The sequence below is a fragment of the Tursiops truncatus genome, chromosome 2 (assembly GCF_011762595.2).
Source record: "Tursiops truncatus isolate mTurTru1 chromosome 2, mTurTru1.mat.Y, whole genome shotgun sequence".
Taxonomy (NCBI): Eukaryota; Metazoa; Chordata; class Mammalia; order Artiodactyla; family Delphinidae; genus Tursiops; species Tursiops truncatus.
In genome coordinates this window covers 139,912,167-139,930,582 of record NC_047035.1, presented here as the reverse complement: position 1 = coordinate 139,930,582, position 18,416 = coordinate 139,912,167, and the positions used below count along the sequence as shown (strand labels likewise).

General features: G+C 38.2%; 1 protein-coding gene across 1 annotated transcript in view; it reads left to right on the top strand.

Annotated features, from left to right (window-relative positions):
- Positions 1-18,416, top strand: part of IQGAP1 (IQ motif containing GTPase activating protein 1) — a 102,213-nt gene that overhangs the window by 24,820 nt on the left and 58,977 nt on the right. The window contains exons 3-5 of the mRNA XM_019945714.3: positions 11,044-11,200; positions 12,664-12,741; positions 17,542-17,618. Coding sequence (XP_019801273.1) covers positions 11,044-11,200; positions 12,664-12,741; positions 17,542-17,618 — 312 coding nt within the window. The remainder of the gene's footprint in view (positions 1-11,043; positions 11,201-12,663; positions 12,742-17,541; positions 17,619-18,416) is intronic.

The window sequence follows — 18,416 nt, the reverse complement described above, 5'->3', positions numbered from 1 at the left end:
GTTTTTTTCTTCCTTGCTTACCATCACGTGATTCTCTCATAGTTCTCTTTTTACCATAGTAACTGTTCTTTCTCTGTAATATTCGCCTCTTAAGTGTTGGTGTTTTTCCAAGGCACAGTCCTTGAACTTTAAAATTCGTCTCTACAGTCTTTCTCTAGGGAGCTCGTCCACTCCTGTGGTGCCGCTTCTCTTTCTTCTCTCTCTTTTTTTTTTTTGGCTGCATTGGGTCTTCGTTGCTGTGCATGGGCTTTCTCGAGTTGCAGCAAGAGGGAGGCTACTTTTCATTGTGGTGCGCAGGCTTCTCATTGCAATGGCTTCTCTTGTTGCAGAGCACGGGCTCTAGGCATGCGGGCTTCAGTAGTTGCAGCCCACGGGCTCAACAGTTGTGGCACATGGGCTCTAGAGCATGCGGGCTTCAGTAGTTGTGGCTAGTGGGCTCAGTAGTTGTGGTGGCTGGCGGGCTCAGTAGTTGTGGTGCCTGGGCTTAGTTGCTCCATGGCATGTGGGATCTTCCTGGCCCAGGAATCGAACCCGTGTCCCCTGCATTGGCAGGCGGATTCTTAACCGCTGCGCCACCAGGGAAGTCCTGGTGCCACTTTTCAAATCTGGGTCCCTGGTCAAACTTGGTCTCTCTCCTGAGTTTTTCAGACTTGTATTTCCAACAACCGGTAGGATGTCTCTACCTAAATGTATCATTGACCTTTCAAGCTGAACATATTTCAGGCATGAACTTATCATTCTGGCTTGCTTCTTGTGTTCCCAGCCTTGTTTAATGGCATAATCTTTTATTTAGTCATCCATGCCACAAGTCACCAAATCATCTTTTAAAAACAAAACAACCTTTTTCCTTTTATTGAAGTTCTTGCAAGTTTCCTATAGATGGTACGTGTTGCCAGATTTTCTTGTGGAACAGTGTGAGAACGTTGAGTTTCCCCACATACTGGACAATAATAAGTTACTATCATTCTTTTTTATCTTTGCCTTTTTTATCTGCTAGCTGAAAATGGTGTTATTGTTACTTTAATTTGCATTCCTTTGATTAGTAGTGAGATTAAGATTTTTTCCCATAATTGCTGACTACTTATATTCTTTTGTGAATTGCCTGTTTGTGTTTCTAGTGCATTTTCCTAGGAAAATATTTGTCATTTATTTCAAGCATTAAAATATATATATATATGCATCTGAAGATTATGGGAGGGCTTCCCTGGTGGCGCAGTGGTTAAGAATCAGCCTGCCAATGCAGGCAACATGGGTTCGAGCCCTGGTCCGGGAAGATCCCACATGCCACGGAGCACCTAAGCCCGCGAGCCACAACTACTGAGCCCAGGTGCCACAAATACTGAAGCCTGCGTGCCTAGAGCCCGTGCTCCACAACAAGAGAAGCCACCATAATGAGAAGCCCACGCTCCGCAACGAAGAGTAGCCCCCGCTCGCCACAACTAGAGAAAGCCCATGCACAGCAACGAAGACCCAATGCTGCCATAAATAAATAAATAAAGCTTTATTTTTTTTTTTAAAAAAATAAAGATTATGGGAGAGGGCACTTCCCTGGCGGTTCAGTGGTTAGGACTCCACGCTTCCAGTGCAGGAGGGGTGGGGGACAAGTTCAATGCCTGGTGGGGGAACTGAGATCCGCATGCCGTGGAGACAAAAAATTTTAAAAATTTTAAAAAATGAAGATTATGAGAGATTATTAGCCCCTTGTTATAGGTTGCAAATTTTCCCTCCAGCTTATCTTTCAAATTTTTTTTTTTAAATTTCCTTGTAGAAGTTCAACTGCTTTTGTGTAGACAGTTTATTTCCCCCTTTTCAAAATGATTTCTGCCTCACAGTCTTGTTTGGAAAGGCCTTTCTCATTTCAAGATTATACAACCATTCATTTATATTTTTTGCCTCCTTTCATTTTTTTATGTTTTAAAATCTCTAATCCACTTGATGTTTAAAGTCAGTAGCAAAATGTGAGGTCAGGAGCTAACTTTGTTTTTCTTTTCTTTTCCAATTGTCTGTTAAACCTCATCTTCCTCAGTGCCCTTCTAACCCCCACTCCCAGCCATCTAACAGATTGTCAAATGGGGTCAATTCTTCCTTTGAAATTACTCATCATTTTTCTTTCTGTTTCTGCCATTGCCCTAGTTGGAGACCTTATTATCTCTCACCTGGATTCCTGAAGTAGTTGCCTAATATTGCTCTGTTGAATCTATCTTCCGTGCTGTTGTCCTAGTTACCATACTAAGTGTCAGATCTGACCAAGCTACTCTTCTATTCAAAAACTTTTGTGGTTCCCATTGCCTGCAGATTAAAATTCTATTGTTCCAGGTACTTCTCCTACTCCTCTACCACAGTGATTTGTCATTCCCTAAATATGCCATTTGTTTTCATGCCTTTTTGCCCTCTTTTTTATGCTGTTCTCCTTTATTTTAAATGTCTTTATTTCCCGTTTTCACCTTTCTAAATACAATTTATCTTAAAAGCCTAGTTCAAATATCATCTACTATTGTAGCTAGTCGTTTAAGCATCTCTGTTCCCAGAGGGTGATCTCCAGGTAGTTAGCGCATTTTATGCCACTGATAAGTGTTGCACAGAGTGAGCCGTTAGAAATGTTTCCTAAATGGATATTTAGCTGTCAGAGTAGATTTTTTTTGGAAAATTGATTTAAAATATGAATAAAACAAAGCTTTATCAAAATACACTAGATATGAAAGCTGTATCAGGACTATTTATAAGAATTATTATGCAATTATATTAAAGATAGACTTTTATATAAGCACTTTTCACACTAATTGTGTCAACTTCAATGTTTAATATTTTATAGGCCTCTCTCTTGGTCCTTGGTAGAGTAAGTGTTGTTAATGAGGTCATGCACTGTGGTTTAGGGTGCTTCAGGAGGCCCAGCTCCAGAACTTGAGCTTTTATTAGTATTAAGGAGGGTAGTAGCTTTTATTATTTTTGAATAAATTGCTGGAATGTAGCACCTCAGTTTGCACTTTAGAATCACACCATCTTGGGTTCAAGTGTGAGCTCAGCCACTTACTAGATGGGTAATCTTGGACAAGTTACTTTACTTTGAGGAGCCCATAGTTTTCTTATATCAGTAAAATAAGAATAGTAATACTACTTACCTTATGGGGTTTTTGCAAGGATCAAGTGAAATAATACATGTAAAGTATTTAACTTAGTATCTGCCAGGTGGTGTTAGAGATTTTTTTTTTGGTGTTATTTATAGAAAATGAACCATTCAGATGTTACTGTTTTCCTGTTTAATAGTTGTGTTTCAGATCAGATGTCACTTAAAAAATTTTTTTTTTTTAGTAATTTTCATTTGAGTTAGATTTGTTAAAGCAGTTCTAGGGTTAAACTTGAGGAGGAGAAAATGTTGAAAGTTTAATCCCTTTTTGTGGGAGGAAGGACTAACAACTCTATTCTCCGTTTCCTTCATATAAGAGTTTTGTTGCTGAGTTCTATCTGTGGTCGTGGCTGCGAGACCTGTTCACAGATTGGGTGTGCTGGTCTCACCACTTGGTATAATATTCTCAGAACTTTTTTTTTAAAGTGACTTCTTTGTTAAAACATTTGTACTCGTAGAAACATTCGTACTTGAAAAATTTTAAAACCCCACATTGTTGCCACAGTGATTTTCTGAAACAGATCTGATCAGATCACCTCCCGCTTAAAATCCTTCAGTGTCTCTCATGACAGAAGGAAAGGTTTCTTAGCATGACAGACAGGCCTTGCACCATCCAGCCTGCTCTTTTTTTTCATCTTCACCTCCTACTTTCCCTTCTAGCAATGACAGTGCTGAACTACTGCATAACCCACCATTTTTTCTCGGCCCTCCCTGCCTTTGTACATGGTATTTCTTCTGCTTAGAGGCCTTCTCTGCCTTGGCCATTTGGTGAACTCCTCCTCGTCATTCTTTAAAACCCATTAATATTTGTGGATAATGTGAAGCTGGAAGAGAAGTTGGTATTTTGGGTAACAGAATTAGGATCCCAAAAGGTGTTGACATTTCGGGACAATGGGCTGAATCAAACATGAAGAAACATAGTAGAGATGAGTGCAAATAATGGATCTAATATGGAGCTGTAGAGATCGGGTTTAGCAGCTGCATATTTGGGGAAAAAATACTAAGAATCTCTGTTGAGTGGAAAAGTGTTGTAAAATAATTTAATTGAGGCTTTGTCTGTGGTTTTGGAGTGTTCAGAATGAAGGAGTGATATTCCGGTTCCATTTCAGGCCAGTCAGACCACACCTGGAGCATAGTGTTCAGAGATGAATGAGAAAGATGTGAGGGGCAGGGAGTCATGTCTAACACTAGCAGTGATATCAGCTAACGCTCTGAGCGCTTACTCTATTCCAGGCACTGTTCTTAACTCTTTATGTGTGTTATCTCTTTTAATCCTCACAATCGTCCTGTGAGGTAGGTGCTGTTCTCTTTTCATGAAGAGTACTTGAAGGAAAAGGAATCATTTTACTGACAAAAGTGTCAGCATGTGACTCATCATATGAGGGGAAAGGAGGAAAAGCACAAATTTTTAAATACCCAGCCAAGCACTGTGCTAAGCACTGTATTTCACGTGTAATCTTATTTAATCCTCAACAGCAGCCTTATTTGGAAAATATTGTTATTCCCTTCTAACGAATGAAGAAACTGGGTAAGTGACTTGCTGTCTTGATAAGTAACAGGGACAGGATATAAATCCACGTCTTTAAAAGTCCCTGGCCAATACTGGTCACATTATATTTTAATTCCATATGTTGTCTTGCTTCAGAAGGCAGCTTAGGGTGTCAATGGGGAGCTAACTGCTGGCTTAATAAAAACTTTTTGGCTACTAGAATCCTGAGATGAAATGGGTTAACTTGAATGTGTGATTTCCATGTCAGCATCAGTGTTCAGGGTCAGCTTACATCATGATTTGGCCAAGATGTTTTGGAAGCATTCAGGCATTAAAGTGGGGGAGGGAGTGGAAGGTGAGAGGGGAGTGGAGGAGTTGGGGTAGACTGGAAGAGCTTTAATGAGCCTTCCAACTGTGAAGTTCTATGACTATTAAGACAGTTTTAACCATGAGAATTGGTAATATGAGAATTGTGTTGACCAGTGACTTTTCTTTCGTGCATAGATTGATTTATTTGTTAAATTTCTGCTTTACTGAGGTATAAATAGCATGTAAAACTATAGGATATTTAAAATAAGTACTTTGTGGTGATTTGATATATGTATACATTGTGAAAGGATGTAGTTAACATATCCATCACCTCACATGTTTATCTTTTTTTTTTTTTTGGTGAGGACATTTAAGTTCTACTCTCTTAACATATTTTAATTATACAATATAATGTTAGCAACTATAGTTAGATCCTCAGACCTCATTCATCTTAAAGCTGAAAGTTTGTATCCTTTTACCAACCTCTCCCTAATTTCTCCACACCCTACCTCATGGCAAGCACTAAAGTTTGACTTTTTTTTTAAGATTCCACATTTAAGATTCCACATTCAAGAAAACCAGTACTTGGTTTTCTTTGTCTGGTTTATTTCACTTAGTATAATGCCCTCAAGGTCCATCCATGTTGTCACAAATGGCAGGATTTCTTTCTTTCTCATGGCTGAATAATATTTCTTTGTAGACATATACCACAACCTCTTTATCCATTCGTCCATTCCTGGGTACTTAGTGTTTCCATATCTTGGCTATTGTGAATAATGCTGCGGTGGACATGAGAGTGCAGATTTATATTCGATATCCTGTTTTCATTTCTTTTGACTATACAGTTATCCCTCCATATCTGCAGGTTCAGCATCTGTGGAGTCAATCAACTGTGGATTGAAAATATTTAGGGAAAAAATAATTCCAGAAAGTTCCAAAAAGCAAAACTTGAATTTGCTGCTTGGCAGCAATTATTTACATAACATTTACATTATATAGACAACCATTTATATAGCATTTACATTGTATTAGGTATTATAATAACCTGCAGATGATTTAAAGTATACAGGAGAGTGTGCTTAGGTTGTATGCAAATACGATGACATTTTATGTACAGGATTTGAGCATCCTTGAATTTGGTACCTGTCTACGTGGGTCCTGGAACCAATCCCCTGTTGATACCCAGGGATGTCTGTATACCCAGAAGTGGGATTGCTGGATGATATGGCAGTTCTATTTTTAATTTTTTGAAGAACCTTCATATTGCCTCCATAGTGGCTACACCAATTTATATTCCCACTGTTGGCTGAAAAAAAATGTACAACCTAAAAGTTGAGAATTACGTTTTATTCGGCAGCTTTAATGAGGACTTAAAGCCCAGGAGACAGCCTCTCAGATAGCTCTGAAGGACTGTTCCAAAGAGGTAAGGGAGGAACCAGGATAAATGAGTTTTTTTAAGAAAAAAAACAAAAAACAAAACCCAAACCAGGTAGTCAGACCATCATAAGATTACTGCTATTAAAACAAAACAAAAAACCCAGACATCTCAAGTTAATGAATTAAGTGCTTTTCTACTTACAGAAAGATGCAAGAGTCTGGGCTTATTGAAATTATTCCTTTGATATTCACCTTATGTAGAGCCAGTATTCTTTTTTTCTCTCTCTTGAATCCTCTCAGGATATACCGTTGGGGCTGGATGTAGAGGTTCATGGCTTGGTGGCAGGCAACCTGTTTTTCTCCATCCTGAATTCCCCTTAGGGTGCACCGTCATGGGCCGCTGCAGTGGCTGATGGCTTGATGGCCTCAACGTTCTTTGTTTTACTGAAGTGGCAGAGGACATTCTTTGTCTACACCACCAATAGTGCACAAGGGTTCCCTTTTCTTCACATCCTCACCAACACTTTCTCTTGTCTTTTTGATAGTAGCCATTCTAACAGGTGTGAGGTGATAGCTCATTGTGGTTTTGATTTGCATTTCCCTGATGATTTAATGATGTTGAGCATCTTTTCAGGTACCTGTTGGCCATTTGTATGTCTTCTTTGGAAAACTATTCAGTTCCTCTGCCCATTTAAAAATTGGATTGTTAGGGGTTTTTTTGCCATTGAGTTGCATGAGTTCTTCATATATTTTGGATTTAACCCCTTATCAGATATATGATTTGCAAATATTTTCTACCATTCCATAGGTTGCCTTTTCATTTTGTTGGTGGTTTCCTTTGCTGTGCAGAGGCTTTTTTTAGTTTGATATAATCGTCCTTGTTTATTTTTGCTTTTGATGCCTTTGCTTTAGGTGTCAAATCCAAAAAAATCATCTCCAAGACTGATGTCAAGGAACTTACCCCCTATGTTTTCTTAAAGGAGTTTATGGTTTCAAGTCTTGCATTTTTTTAGTTTGATATAATCGTCCTTGTTTAGTTTTGCTTTTGATGCCTTTGCTTTAGGTGTCAAATCCAAAAAACGCATCTCCAAGACTGATGTCAAGGAGCTTACCCCCTGTGTTTTCTTAAAGGAGTTTATGGTTTCAAGTCTTGCATTCAAGTCTTTAATCCGTTTTGAGTGGATTTTTGTGCCTGGTGTAAGATAAGAATCAATGCATAGATTTATTCTTAAGTGTATTTATAAAGTTAATTTAAATGCTTAAGTTTTATAAGGAAGCTTTGTGTCTGAGTTGAGAATTACTGGTGGTCTTACAGTTAAACTGAAATATTTAAAACCCTATTAAGTGGACAGAACTTGGAGAGATACCAGCCTTTTTCCTGCATGGGATATCTGAAACTTGGTCCTGTTTAGACAGCCCTGTGGAGCTCAGCTCTGTTAGGCTTTGGGGGTGATGTGGTAAGAGCAATAGTGGTTTAGTGAGAAGGATTCTAAATTAGGAATCAGGGCCCTCTTATCGCACCTTTGTCACTAGCTAGCAGGTAACCTTTGATAGGCCTTACTCTTATTTGTAAAATGAGAGAGTTGTACAAATAGGTACAGCCTTTGGGTAAGCTTTTGAGCAATAACATTTTTTGTTTTGGAGTTTCCAAAGGAATTAATTCTAAATAAGGAAGAACATTGTGTACAAAGACGTTCCTTGCAGAATTATTTAATGGTTGAAAACATTTAGAAATGATATAAATGCCCAACATAGGTGACTGATTAGCATTTGGTAGAATTTTAATGTAACTCGAAAGTCTTGAGAAACTGTATAGTAACATGAAAAATATTCATAAAATGTTGAGAAATGTTTTGTAATTTTCCTCAATGGATAGATTTTATATAGAGGGGAAAACCCCAAAGGGATTTGCCCTAGAAGTGCATTCAGTTCCTTTCTCTCACATTTTGTGATGCTGTGAGTTTGTGGCAGAGGGGGAATCTCAGATGGGCTGTAGAGAAGGACAGGAGAATTTGTTGCATCTTCTCAGAATTATAGTAGAATCCAAACTGATGCTGAGATTAAGAATCTAGTAATATAGCATCCTACTTAATGCTGTTAATTTTTCAAGCAGTTTGGTCCTAATTTAACTAACTTTATTCTTATAAACAAACCAGGTGATTCTCTGCTGTGGAGCAGAGCTTAGAATGGAGGGTGAGCCACACAGGGAATTGGAGGGCAGTTTTGGGCTTGCGGCGGTTGTTTAGAGACACTTCTGTGCTTTGCCTGTTTCCTCTAGCTCTCCCTCTCTGCTTATTCCTTTCCACCAGATCACAGGTGGCTTTTCTTCAGGCCTGACACTTGTGTGGTATTTAGGGTATTCTACTCCGCTATAGAAAGCTTGTGAGTCTTGTCATCAGTCAGGACTGTTTTATAGCAGTTAGACAAGAGAAGGCGAAGGTAAAGGATTGTGGGAGATGTGGCTGTGGTCCCTCCTTTTACTCTGATTTTAATCCAGTGATCTCAGAGGAGAGGAGAACCTAAACAGCCCTGGTAGCTGGCTCTGATTCAAGCCAAAAGCACTACTGTGTTGTTTATCCACAGTCTTCCCCATTTTGAGAGGAAAATAAGTAACTTTTTCTTCATACTATTATGTGGTAAAGGGATATTTTGGGCTTAAGATTTATTCTAGGTTTGTCCCTGTTAATGAGAACATAAGTTAGACTGTCCCCTGAGAGCAGGGATTGCCAGGAGCTGTTTGCTGTATCCTTTTTAGCAGTAAAATATTGGATGGACGATTACATGAGATGTGTCCTTAGACTACAGCTATTTTCCATACCATTGACCTATGTTCTTTTCCACATTGTCCTATGGTCGTAGGCTCTTGGAGAAGCATAGTTTGGATTTTGTAGCTGCTACAAATTGATATCTAATTTAGTTACTATGGTAACTCTTCTGGAAAATTAATTCGTTTCTTCTTTTTCCCCTTATGACATTTCAGTTCAACTACCTAAAAGAAAAGCCAGAAGAGAAAACTTAATATCATTGGGTGTAGGAAATAACCAGAAAATTCTCTGGCCCATTCATCTATCCAGCTAGTATTTATTTAAGTATCTACTATGTGTCAGACAGTATGCTAGCTGCTTTAGAAGTAGAATAGACTTGAAAGTGAGGTTGAGTTAACTATTCTATAGAACTTGAGAAAAACAGGAACATTGTTGCTTTTCCTTTTTTTTTTTTTTGTGGGAATCTTAGCTCCTGACCACAGATTGAACCCGGGCTCCAGCAGTGAAAGCACTGAGTCCTAACCACTGGACCTCCAGGGAGTTCCCTCATTATTTTTTAAAGATTCTGAGTGGTAATCTCAGTTTGAAAAGATAGAATTAATATAAGAAATTTTATTCTGAATTATAAGACTAATAATTTTAAAAGTATGTAAATTCAAGCTCTATTGTACATCTTTTCAGGCAATTTTATTAATGTAAAGAATTATATAGAAACACACATAAATGGGATTATAAATACATTTATATATTATTTGGTCTATTTTTCTATTGGTATGTTAGAGTTTTCTTATAAATTTTCATGGGTGTGTGTGTGTGTATAAAATATGGCATATTTAAATGTGGCTCAGTTTTATTTGTCTTTTAATTTAAATTTTAGGTATCAATTAACATTATAAATGTTTCATTCTTGTATTGTCCCATTTGGCAGTAAATCTAGCTTTTACTTCAGTCTCCTGTATCTCTGGATTTTTTCTTTCCCCATTTGGCTCTTCAAAGATTTATTACTAGGGAAACAGACCAGGCATCATCTAGTGGTCCCCCTCAACCCCTGTAAAGAATAGTAAAGAATTTGGGGATACAGTAGCCTTGTAAAATTTGAGTAGCATACTTATAAATTAGGGGTTTTCAAACCGGGGTCAATGAAATCTCTGAAATTATATATTAAATTTAAGTATATATACATTTTGGGGGGGAAGGATCTGTAGCTTTCCTTAGATAGTCAAACGATTCTGTGATTCAAAAAAAAGTTTAAAACCATTGCCCTAAATGACTTTTTTAGTTAACTACATTTCTGTTGGTAGAAAATACATGCAAATAAACTTGGCTTTGTTTTATCTTGGGATTCCCTGAAATCTTGTGAGAGGTGTCCGAGGGGGACAATATAGTTTTCCGTTACAACTTCCTTTCCCCTCTAAAAAAACACATAAGAATTCACTTTTACTGCTTCCATTGGAGTTTCCTTAAGTATTTTAGGTGAGATGATTGACTATTTTGGAATCCCCAAAACAACTTTAAAATCTGAACCTAGAAATTCACTATGGATGCTGAATTCTCAAACCAGAAAAGAACCTCAGCTGCAAATATAAGTTTCTGAACAGTTGAGAGATGGTGGCTTCAGTTACAAAAGGTTTTTCTTAGGAGTTCTTAAGGCGCAACTGAAGGAGTAAGGGAGACCGTCTGGGCTGAGGCTCGTGGGGCATTTAGGACCTGGGGAGCCAGCTGGCTCTCTTGCTGCAGGAGAGGAAAGTAGGGTGGAGAAGAGGGTGGCGTTTATACTTGGAAATTTTCCTAAGTTCCCTGCCTCTGAGATCTGACTGGGCCAGAACAAGGATGTGTGTGAAATTGAGTCTTCAAACACTATTGCTTATGTTCAACTTAAACTTTTCCAAGGAGAATGGAAATTAAGCTTGAAATCTCTGAAGAGGGGAGGGGTTCATACCTTCCCTCTCTTTTGTCATGTCCTCCCTCCTTCTGTGCAGGTGGATGGAAGCATGCCTGGGGGAAGACCTGCCTCCCACCACAGAACTGGAAGAGGGACTTCGGAATGGGGTCTATCTTGCCAAACTAGGAAACTTCTTCTCCCCTAAAGTGGTGTCACTGAAGAAGATCTATGATCGAGAGCAGACCAGATACAAGGTGAGTCCATCCTTGCTTGGTGCTTAAATTTCTGTAAACTTGAGAGAGAAGTTTAGCATACTTTATCCTGTGAAAGAGTTACTGAGAAATATGTGTAAGTGTGTTTGTTCCAACAAAATAAAATACCTGGCAGAGTGGAGAAAATTTAGTGCAAAGTCAAGATACAGTAGTAAAAGAACTTCAGCTGTCCGTATTTCTGGCGCAATTCTAATGAGTAATTTGTATCTAGAAATTTTCATGGTCCTTGATGAATTTTTTATTTCTTAGAAGGTAGAGGAAGTAACTAGGGGAATTACTACTTTAAGTCTAATTTTAACCAAGCTCTGAGATTTGTTGGCAAATTGAAAGCAATAGCAACTTCGGGGGAAGAAAATCACCCCATGATATTAAAGTTTAAGGTAAAACGGGACAGTGATCCGATTTCAGAAAATTGAGATACGTGATTGATTCTTGTGGCCCAGGGCCCTCAAAAAGAAGACTGCTTTAATTAAGTTGGGATGTTGACAAGGACCGAATTCCCATTGCTCACAGAGTTTCTGTGGGGAGCTTTCCTAAGAGCTCTTATCTGAAAAAAGGATGAGTATAGAAGATAGTGGAAGATTGCAAAACCAAGAGCAAATGTGAGAGGGGTCAACTGTAAGAATTGGGCAAGAGCTCAGAATGAGTTAAGGATGAAGACAGAATCAAAAGAGTTGGTTTTTTTGTTTGGCTTTTTAATATTTAAATTAAAAGGAAAACAAGGAAAGTATAGGTCTTAAGCCAAAATTAACATCCCAAATAGAAACTTTTCTTCATCAAAAAGCAAAGACTTATATGCTGAATTTTAAATAAGTGGTTATTCTGAAGACACCTCCTGAGCTGTTCTGTTGACTCTAAAAAATGTGTGCAGAACAGGCAGACAGAGCAGTCTCCAGCAACAGTAAAGACAATAGCCTACACCTCTAACCGTCTTGAGGGTAAACCTTCCTAAAAAACAACAGGTGTAGAGGTTAAGAGGGGGATGTTTATATGTGTAGTATGAAAATACCTCATTTGGGGAGTATCTTCTACTTGCCAGACACCACACTGAGTGCTTTATGTACATTTTCTTAGTTAATCTTTCCAACAAACATAAAGTAGGTGTTAAAGATGGGGAAACTCAGAATCAGTAGGGTGAAGTGACTTGCCCAGTGTCACCAATAGATAGCCAAGTCAGGAATTGAATCCAACACAATTGAATTCCAAAGACCATGTTCTGCTGAGCACACTGTACACAGGAAGATTCTCCAGATGGTTCTTAACTGAGGAGAGCTGAGATGTGGATTTGGCTTTTGGAGATTAGAATGCGTAATGATACAGACAGACCTTAAGTTTAAGGGGACCATGTAAAGTCTTACAGGGAAACTTTTATTGATACAGAGTATTTATTTAGTATTTGCTTCAATATTGCCAAACAGTGCCTAATGGTCTTTTATTTGTTCTAGGCAACTGGCCTCCATTTTAGACACACTGATAATGTGATTCAGTGGTTGAATGCCATGGGTGAGATTGGATTGCCTAAGGTAATTTATGTGATATTCATTGTTCTGGCTTAGTTCTGGCTGTTTGGCATAACAGTTCTCATTCTACCTGTAAAATTATTCTCAATTGATTCTTTGGTAATATATCTATCTATCTATCTATCTGTCTATCTATATTTTAATACTAAAGGATCTCTTCAGTTTGTTTTAGGAAATAGCTTTGTTCTTTTTCTTTTATATTTCTCATCCCTGCTTCACCTCACCCTAGAGAAATTCCCTATGATGTCAGTTACTTTTACTACACCAAATTATAAACATTATAATTCAGGGCTTCCCTGGCGGCGCAGTGGTTGAGAGTCTGCCTGCCGATGCAGGGGATACGGGTTCGTGCCCCGGTCTGGGAAGATCCCACATGCTGCGGAGCGGCTGGGCCCGCGAGCCATGGCTGCTGAGCCTGCGCGTCCGGAGCCTGTGCTCTGCAACGGGAGAGGCCACAGCAGTGAGAGGCCTGCATACTGCAAAAATAAAAATAAAAAATAAAAAATAAAAATAAAAAAAATTCACATACCATGAGGGAATTCCCTGGTGGTCCAGTGGTTAGGGCTCGGCACTTTCACTGCCAGGGCCTGGGTTCAATCCCTGGTTGGGGAACTAAGATCCTGCAAGCTGAGCAATGTGACTCCCCCCCACAAAACAAACAAATTCATATACCATGAAATTCACCATTTTAAAGAGTACAGTTCAGTGGATTTTATTCACAAAGTTGCTACATTCAAGTTTGACTTTAGGAAACATAAGGAAATATTTTAGAAATGTCATCTTCCAGCTTCAGAATAACCAAATTTGTAGGTAATATGAAGGGTTTATTTTACATTTCAAATTGTAGAGGCAGTATAATGAGATTTACTTCTTTTATCTGGTTTTGGAGGTGGCTGTAGGTTTTTTGTTTTTGTTTTTTTGACAGCTTTGTTGAGGTGTAATTGATTACAGAAAAAACATACATATTTAATGTATACAATTTAATGAGTTTGGAATGATAGCTGTAGTTTTGATACGGGAGTGTGCATCCTTGAGTGTTTTGCTCAAGAGTTTATTTAGTGCTTCTCTTAATGAAATTGCCATCTCAAGTGTTGGGCTGCACCTTGCAGGCCTGCAAGCCTTGTAGTTGCCTTGAGAATGAGGGAGGAGTCCGAGACAGCAACAGAGACATCACTGGTTTATTAGATAGGGGATCTCAGCTGTCCGAGTCAGGGTTCTGGAGTGACACCCTACCGTGGACGGCAGACAGCAGGCAGAACACGGCCGCAGTCTTTGCTACTGGGGGTGGGGATGAGGGGGAGGAGGAGTTTACCAGTTATGGGGGAATTGACGTCAGTTTGGCTCATCAGTTAGTTACCAGGGAAAGCAGCAGAGGGGCATGTCCCTCATAGCCCCTTGGGCAGAGTTTTTCCCCTTTGATAAGCTATCATAGTGGAGCCATTCTGATTTAAAGATCACTAACATTTACTGATTAGGCTGTATAATTAAGAGGGAATGTCAGCCATATGAGTAGGGTATAGGTGAAGCAGGGACTGGTTGAGCAGGAGATGTACAGAGAGCAAGAGAATAGCCATCTTGGGTGGCCTGATCATACATCTAGCTACCTAGTCCTACCTTGAATCCGTAGAGGCCCTGATACAGTGTCACTGTTAGAGGCATGGACAGCTTTTTTTCCCCCCTATCCTCTGACCTAAGAATTCTACTTCTAGGAATTTATCCCCACTCCCACCCCACCGGCTCAAAAAAAGAAAGAAAAAATTAGACAAGCACAAAAAATGTATATGTAAGGATTTTTCAGCATTGCATATGATAGAAAAAATTGATAGCAAACCACATATTCCTTCACTCAGGGTATTAATTGTGTTACAGCCAGTCAAATACTAGTGCTGCCGTTGAAAAGGATGATGTCAATCTATATATATATAACCGTGATGTGTTAAGTGAAAAAAAAATCAGGCTACGATTATAAGAGCTTGTGTTCTGGCTAAAATGAGATCACTATTTTTGTCTAAAAATAAAGTGAGTATTCTTGGGAAAAATCTGCAAGGAGAAATAGTTTTCATTTCTGTGTGATGGGGTTAAAGGGTGGTTTTTATTTTCTTTATACGTTTCTGTGGAGTCTAAATTTCTGTAACCAAAGAAAGATTAAAAAGAAATGAGATGTGGAGTATCAGAAAGTGGCTGAAACCACTTGGAATGAACACTTGGCATTTAGCAGAGTGCTCAGCTCACTGTTGCATACATACCTGTTGAACTGAGTAAATTCAGAGCTAAGTCTTTGCAGACTAGCTTGTGTCCTCTTTTTTTCAGAGCAAAGTGCTGAAGTTCTCTTCCTTGCACTGGTATGTTTGAGAATTAAGCCCCACAAATGTCAGGAAATGCAATACGTCAAGTTCTTACAGCTACTTGGCCTTTCTATGCACCTGTAACTTCCTGTTCCTGTTTTTTATATAGTATGCCCAATGGGCAATAACAATTTAACCTCTTTTGAATGGTACTAAGAGCTTTGTTAATATTTGCTATTGCTAATAGTACTGTTACTACAAAATGCCTTTTTAATAATTTAATCTTATTACCTTTTTTGTTTACTAACAGTGGTGCATTGTCCTGGACCACAATCTCAACAAACTGTTGAGGCTATCAGGAACAATAGGATTATTATGGCTATTACCCTTGAAATGTCTGCTCTATATGATTTAAGTCCAGAAGACTTCTGAGTAATGTAGACTAAAGATACTTAGCCTAAAAATGTGTTTTTGCTCATAATATAACATGTGATCGATAATTGACAATAATAGTATTTATTGGGATATCTTCCCTAATCTCTTTATATGGTACATACAAATTATAGAGACTTAATAGGATAATTGTTTGGTTTTTATCCATTTGACTCTTTATTATAATTGGTGCTGTTGGCCAACTCCTACATGAAACATTTTGTTGTTTTGATTTTTAAAATTGTTTTTAATCTGCCTAATAGTCCTCTGTTTTCTTCAATTATTCTGCCTTCTACATCCTAGTGGCAGGCATTCCTTAAGATGCAATTCTTATTTTAGCTACATTCTCTCATTCTCATGGTTTCAGTTGTTTTGAAGACTCTTTGCTATAAGGTAAACACAGTTTCTTCAATTGGCTGCTGGACATTTCCCCTTGGATAGCTTTCTATCTCCTACAGTTTCTCATATGTAAAACTAAACCTACCTTTTCCCCCAAGTGAACCTCCTCTCCTCTGGATAAATGGTACCATGTCATTATGTTCCCAGTCATCCGGTCTCAAAACCTTGGATTTACCTTGGACTCCTAAATGCAGTCATTCCCCAAGCCTTCCTCAGTTATTTGCAATGTCTCTTTTATCTGTTGAAACAACCTCCCAGCCTGCTTTCTCAGCTTCAGTCTCTTCACTATTCGGTGTATCCTGTGTCTTGTCTCCAGTCAGATCTTCCTGAGGTTGTTTTTAGCCTTGGCTCCAAAGCTAGGACTTCTCTAAAGCCTGAATATCAAGTTCAAACTTGTCTGACTTTCAAGGTCCTCATAATCTGCCTCTATCCTCCCTCCCAACCTTATTTTTTTTCTATTGCTTTCTAAAATGTATTCTGTACTGTTTTTGGGAGGGTGACTGACTTTGACCATGATTTTCACCGTTCAGGAGAAGACATTTCAATCTTAGGAAATGAGCATGGAAAGTTTGAAAAATTATCAAAAAAGACCCCCATTTCTCTTGGGGGTGCACAGTTCTTCCTCATCAGGAGCAATAGGTATTGTGGGGGAAAACAAGCATAAAAACAAGTAATTAAACACAATGTGTTAAGTTCTATAATAGAGTTAGATACAAAGTGCTATAGTACTCTTCTCACTGCCTTTTATTGCTCATCCAGATTCCTCTAATCGCTTCATAATCCAGTCTCACTTCTCTAATCCACTGTTACCCCTTTATTCCTCTAAATTACAGATTGAGTTGTATAGTACCACATTACCATGAGAAAAGGTCTTGAAATTCAAGGCAATTCTCCATCTAAACTTACCCTGTTCCTATCCTACCTCATTCGTTAATTCATCAAACATAGAGAGCTCCCTCCATGACCTTGACTCTGGGCTTAGTGTTGAAGATACAGCAGTGAACAATATAGACCTAGTCCTTGCCTTCATGTGGCTTATAGTCTATTGGAGGAGTCAGACAGATAATTTCAGTGCACATAGTTGATTAATTGTGGTACATGCTACCAAGGAAAACTCCCCATCTCTCTCATTCCCATATACATCCTCTATTCTACCTACTTTATCTGTGTATCTTTCTACTTCCCCCAAGCATTATAACACATTTTAATATTTTGTAGTTTTTTTCAATGTCTAAATGTAGTGATTTTACACATACTGAAGCACTTAGTAAATGTTCATTGTTGAGCTATTATTACTCAATCTAGGCCTGCTAGATAGCAACTAGGAAGATTGCAATCCTTCAGAGCCTCATACACTTGCCACTGATTTAAGCTGGACTGGAACTTGAGTTTTGTTTGCCCATGTCTGTGTCTGCAGTAAGTAACTCACTCTCACATACTTAGTAAAATTCAGTGGGTTGACCCAAATAAGTCTTTTCCAAGTAGTGCTTTTCACTGTGTATTGTATCATTTTGTTCCTTACATTACTTATAATGAAATGTCTGTTCACCCTAATGAGGTTATTTGCCAAATGCTGACAATGTTTTCTAATTGTCCAAAGTTTTACTTGTATTATTCATGATTGTTGAATGATTAAATGAACTCTAGTGGATGGATGCCTTACTCTACTTCTTTTATTTCTCTTTAGATTTTTTATCCGGAAACTACAGACATCTATGATCGAAAGAACATGCCAAGATGTATCTACTGTATCCATGCACTTAGGTAATCAGATTTTCTTGGTAGAATAAGCAGTATATAAATACAGAGAATAGATTGGTAGTTGCCAGAGGCGGGGATTTGGGAGTAGGCGAAATGGGTGAAGGTGGTCAAAAGGTACAAACTTTCAGTTATGAAATAAATAAGTCCTGAGGATGTAATGTACAGCATGGTGACTACAGTTAATGATACTGTATTATGTATTTGAAAGTGGCTAAGAGAGTAGATCTTAAAAGTTCTCATCACAAGAAAAATAATTTGTAGCTATGTGTGGTGATGGAAGTTAACTGGACTTACTATGGTGATCATATCATTATGCTGTACACCTGAAACTAATATAATATGTCAGTCATATCTCAATTTAAAAAAAAAGCAGTTTAGGAGTCACATCTGAATTGAGTGTGTAGCTTGTTGTCCAGGGTATGATGAAAAAGTTTTTGCATTTGCTTCAGAATTTTCAAATAGAATAGAGCACTATTATCTTAACAAAATGGTGAGAAACAGCTGTGTTCTTCTAGGGAGAAAGGATTTATTTATTCCTATAATAACAAAAAATCTTCCTCTAAAAACATAATATAATCTTTCATTATTGATCTAGTGTTTCAGTGAACTATGCATTTCTCTTGAGATGTAGTCCCTTTCTTTTAAATTAAAGTCTCTTAAAAATTATAAAAACTACATACATTTGAAAACTTTTATTGTTTCTCATTTTGTTTCAAGCTGATAAACTGATTTACTAAATACACTGTGTCTTGATACTCTTTGGTAGTACAGTTAAATTTTGGCAACATCTTCAAATAATAC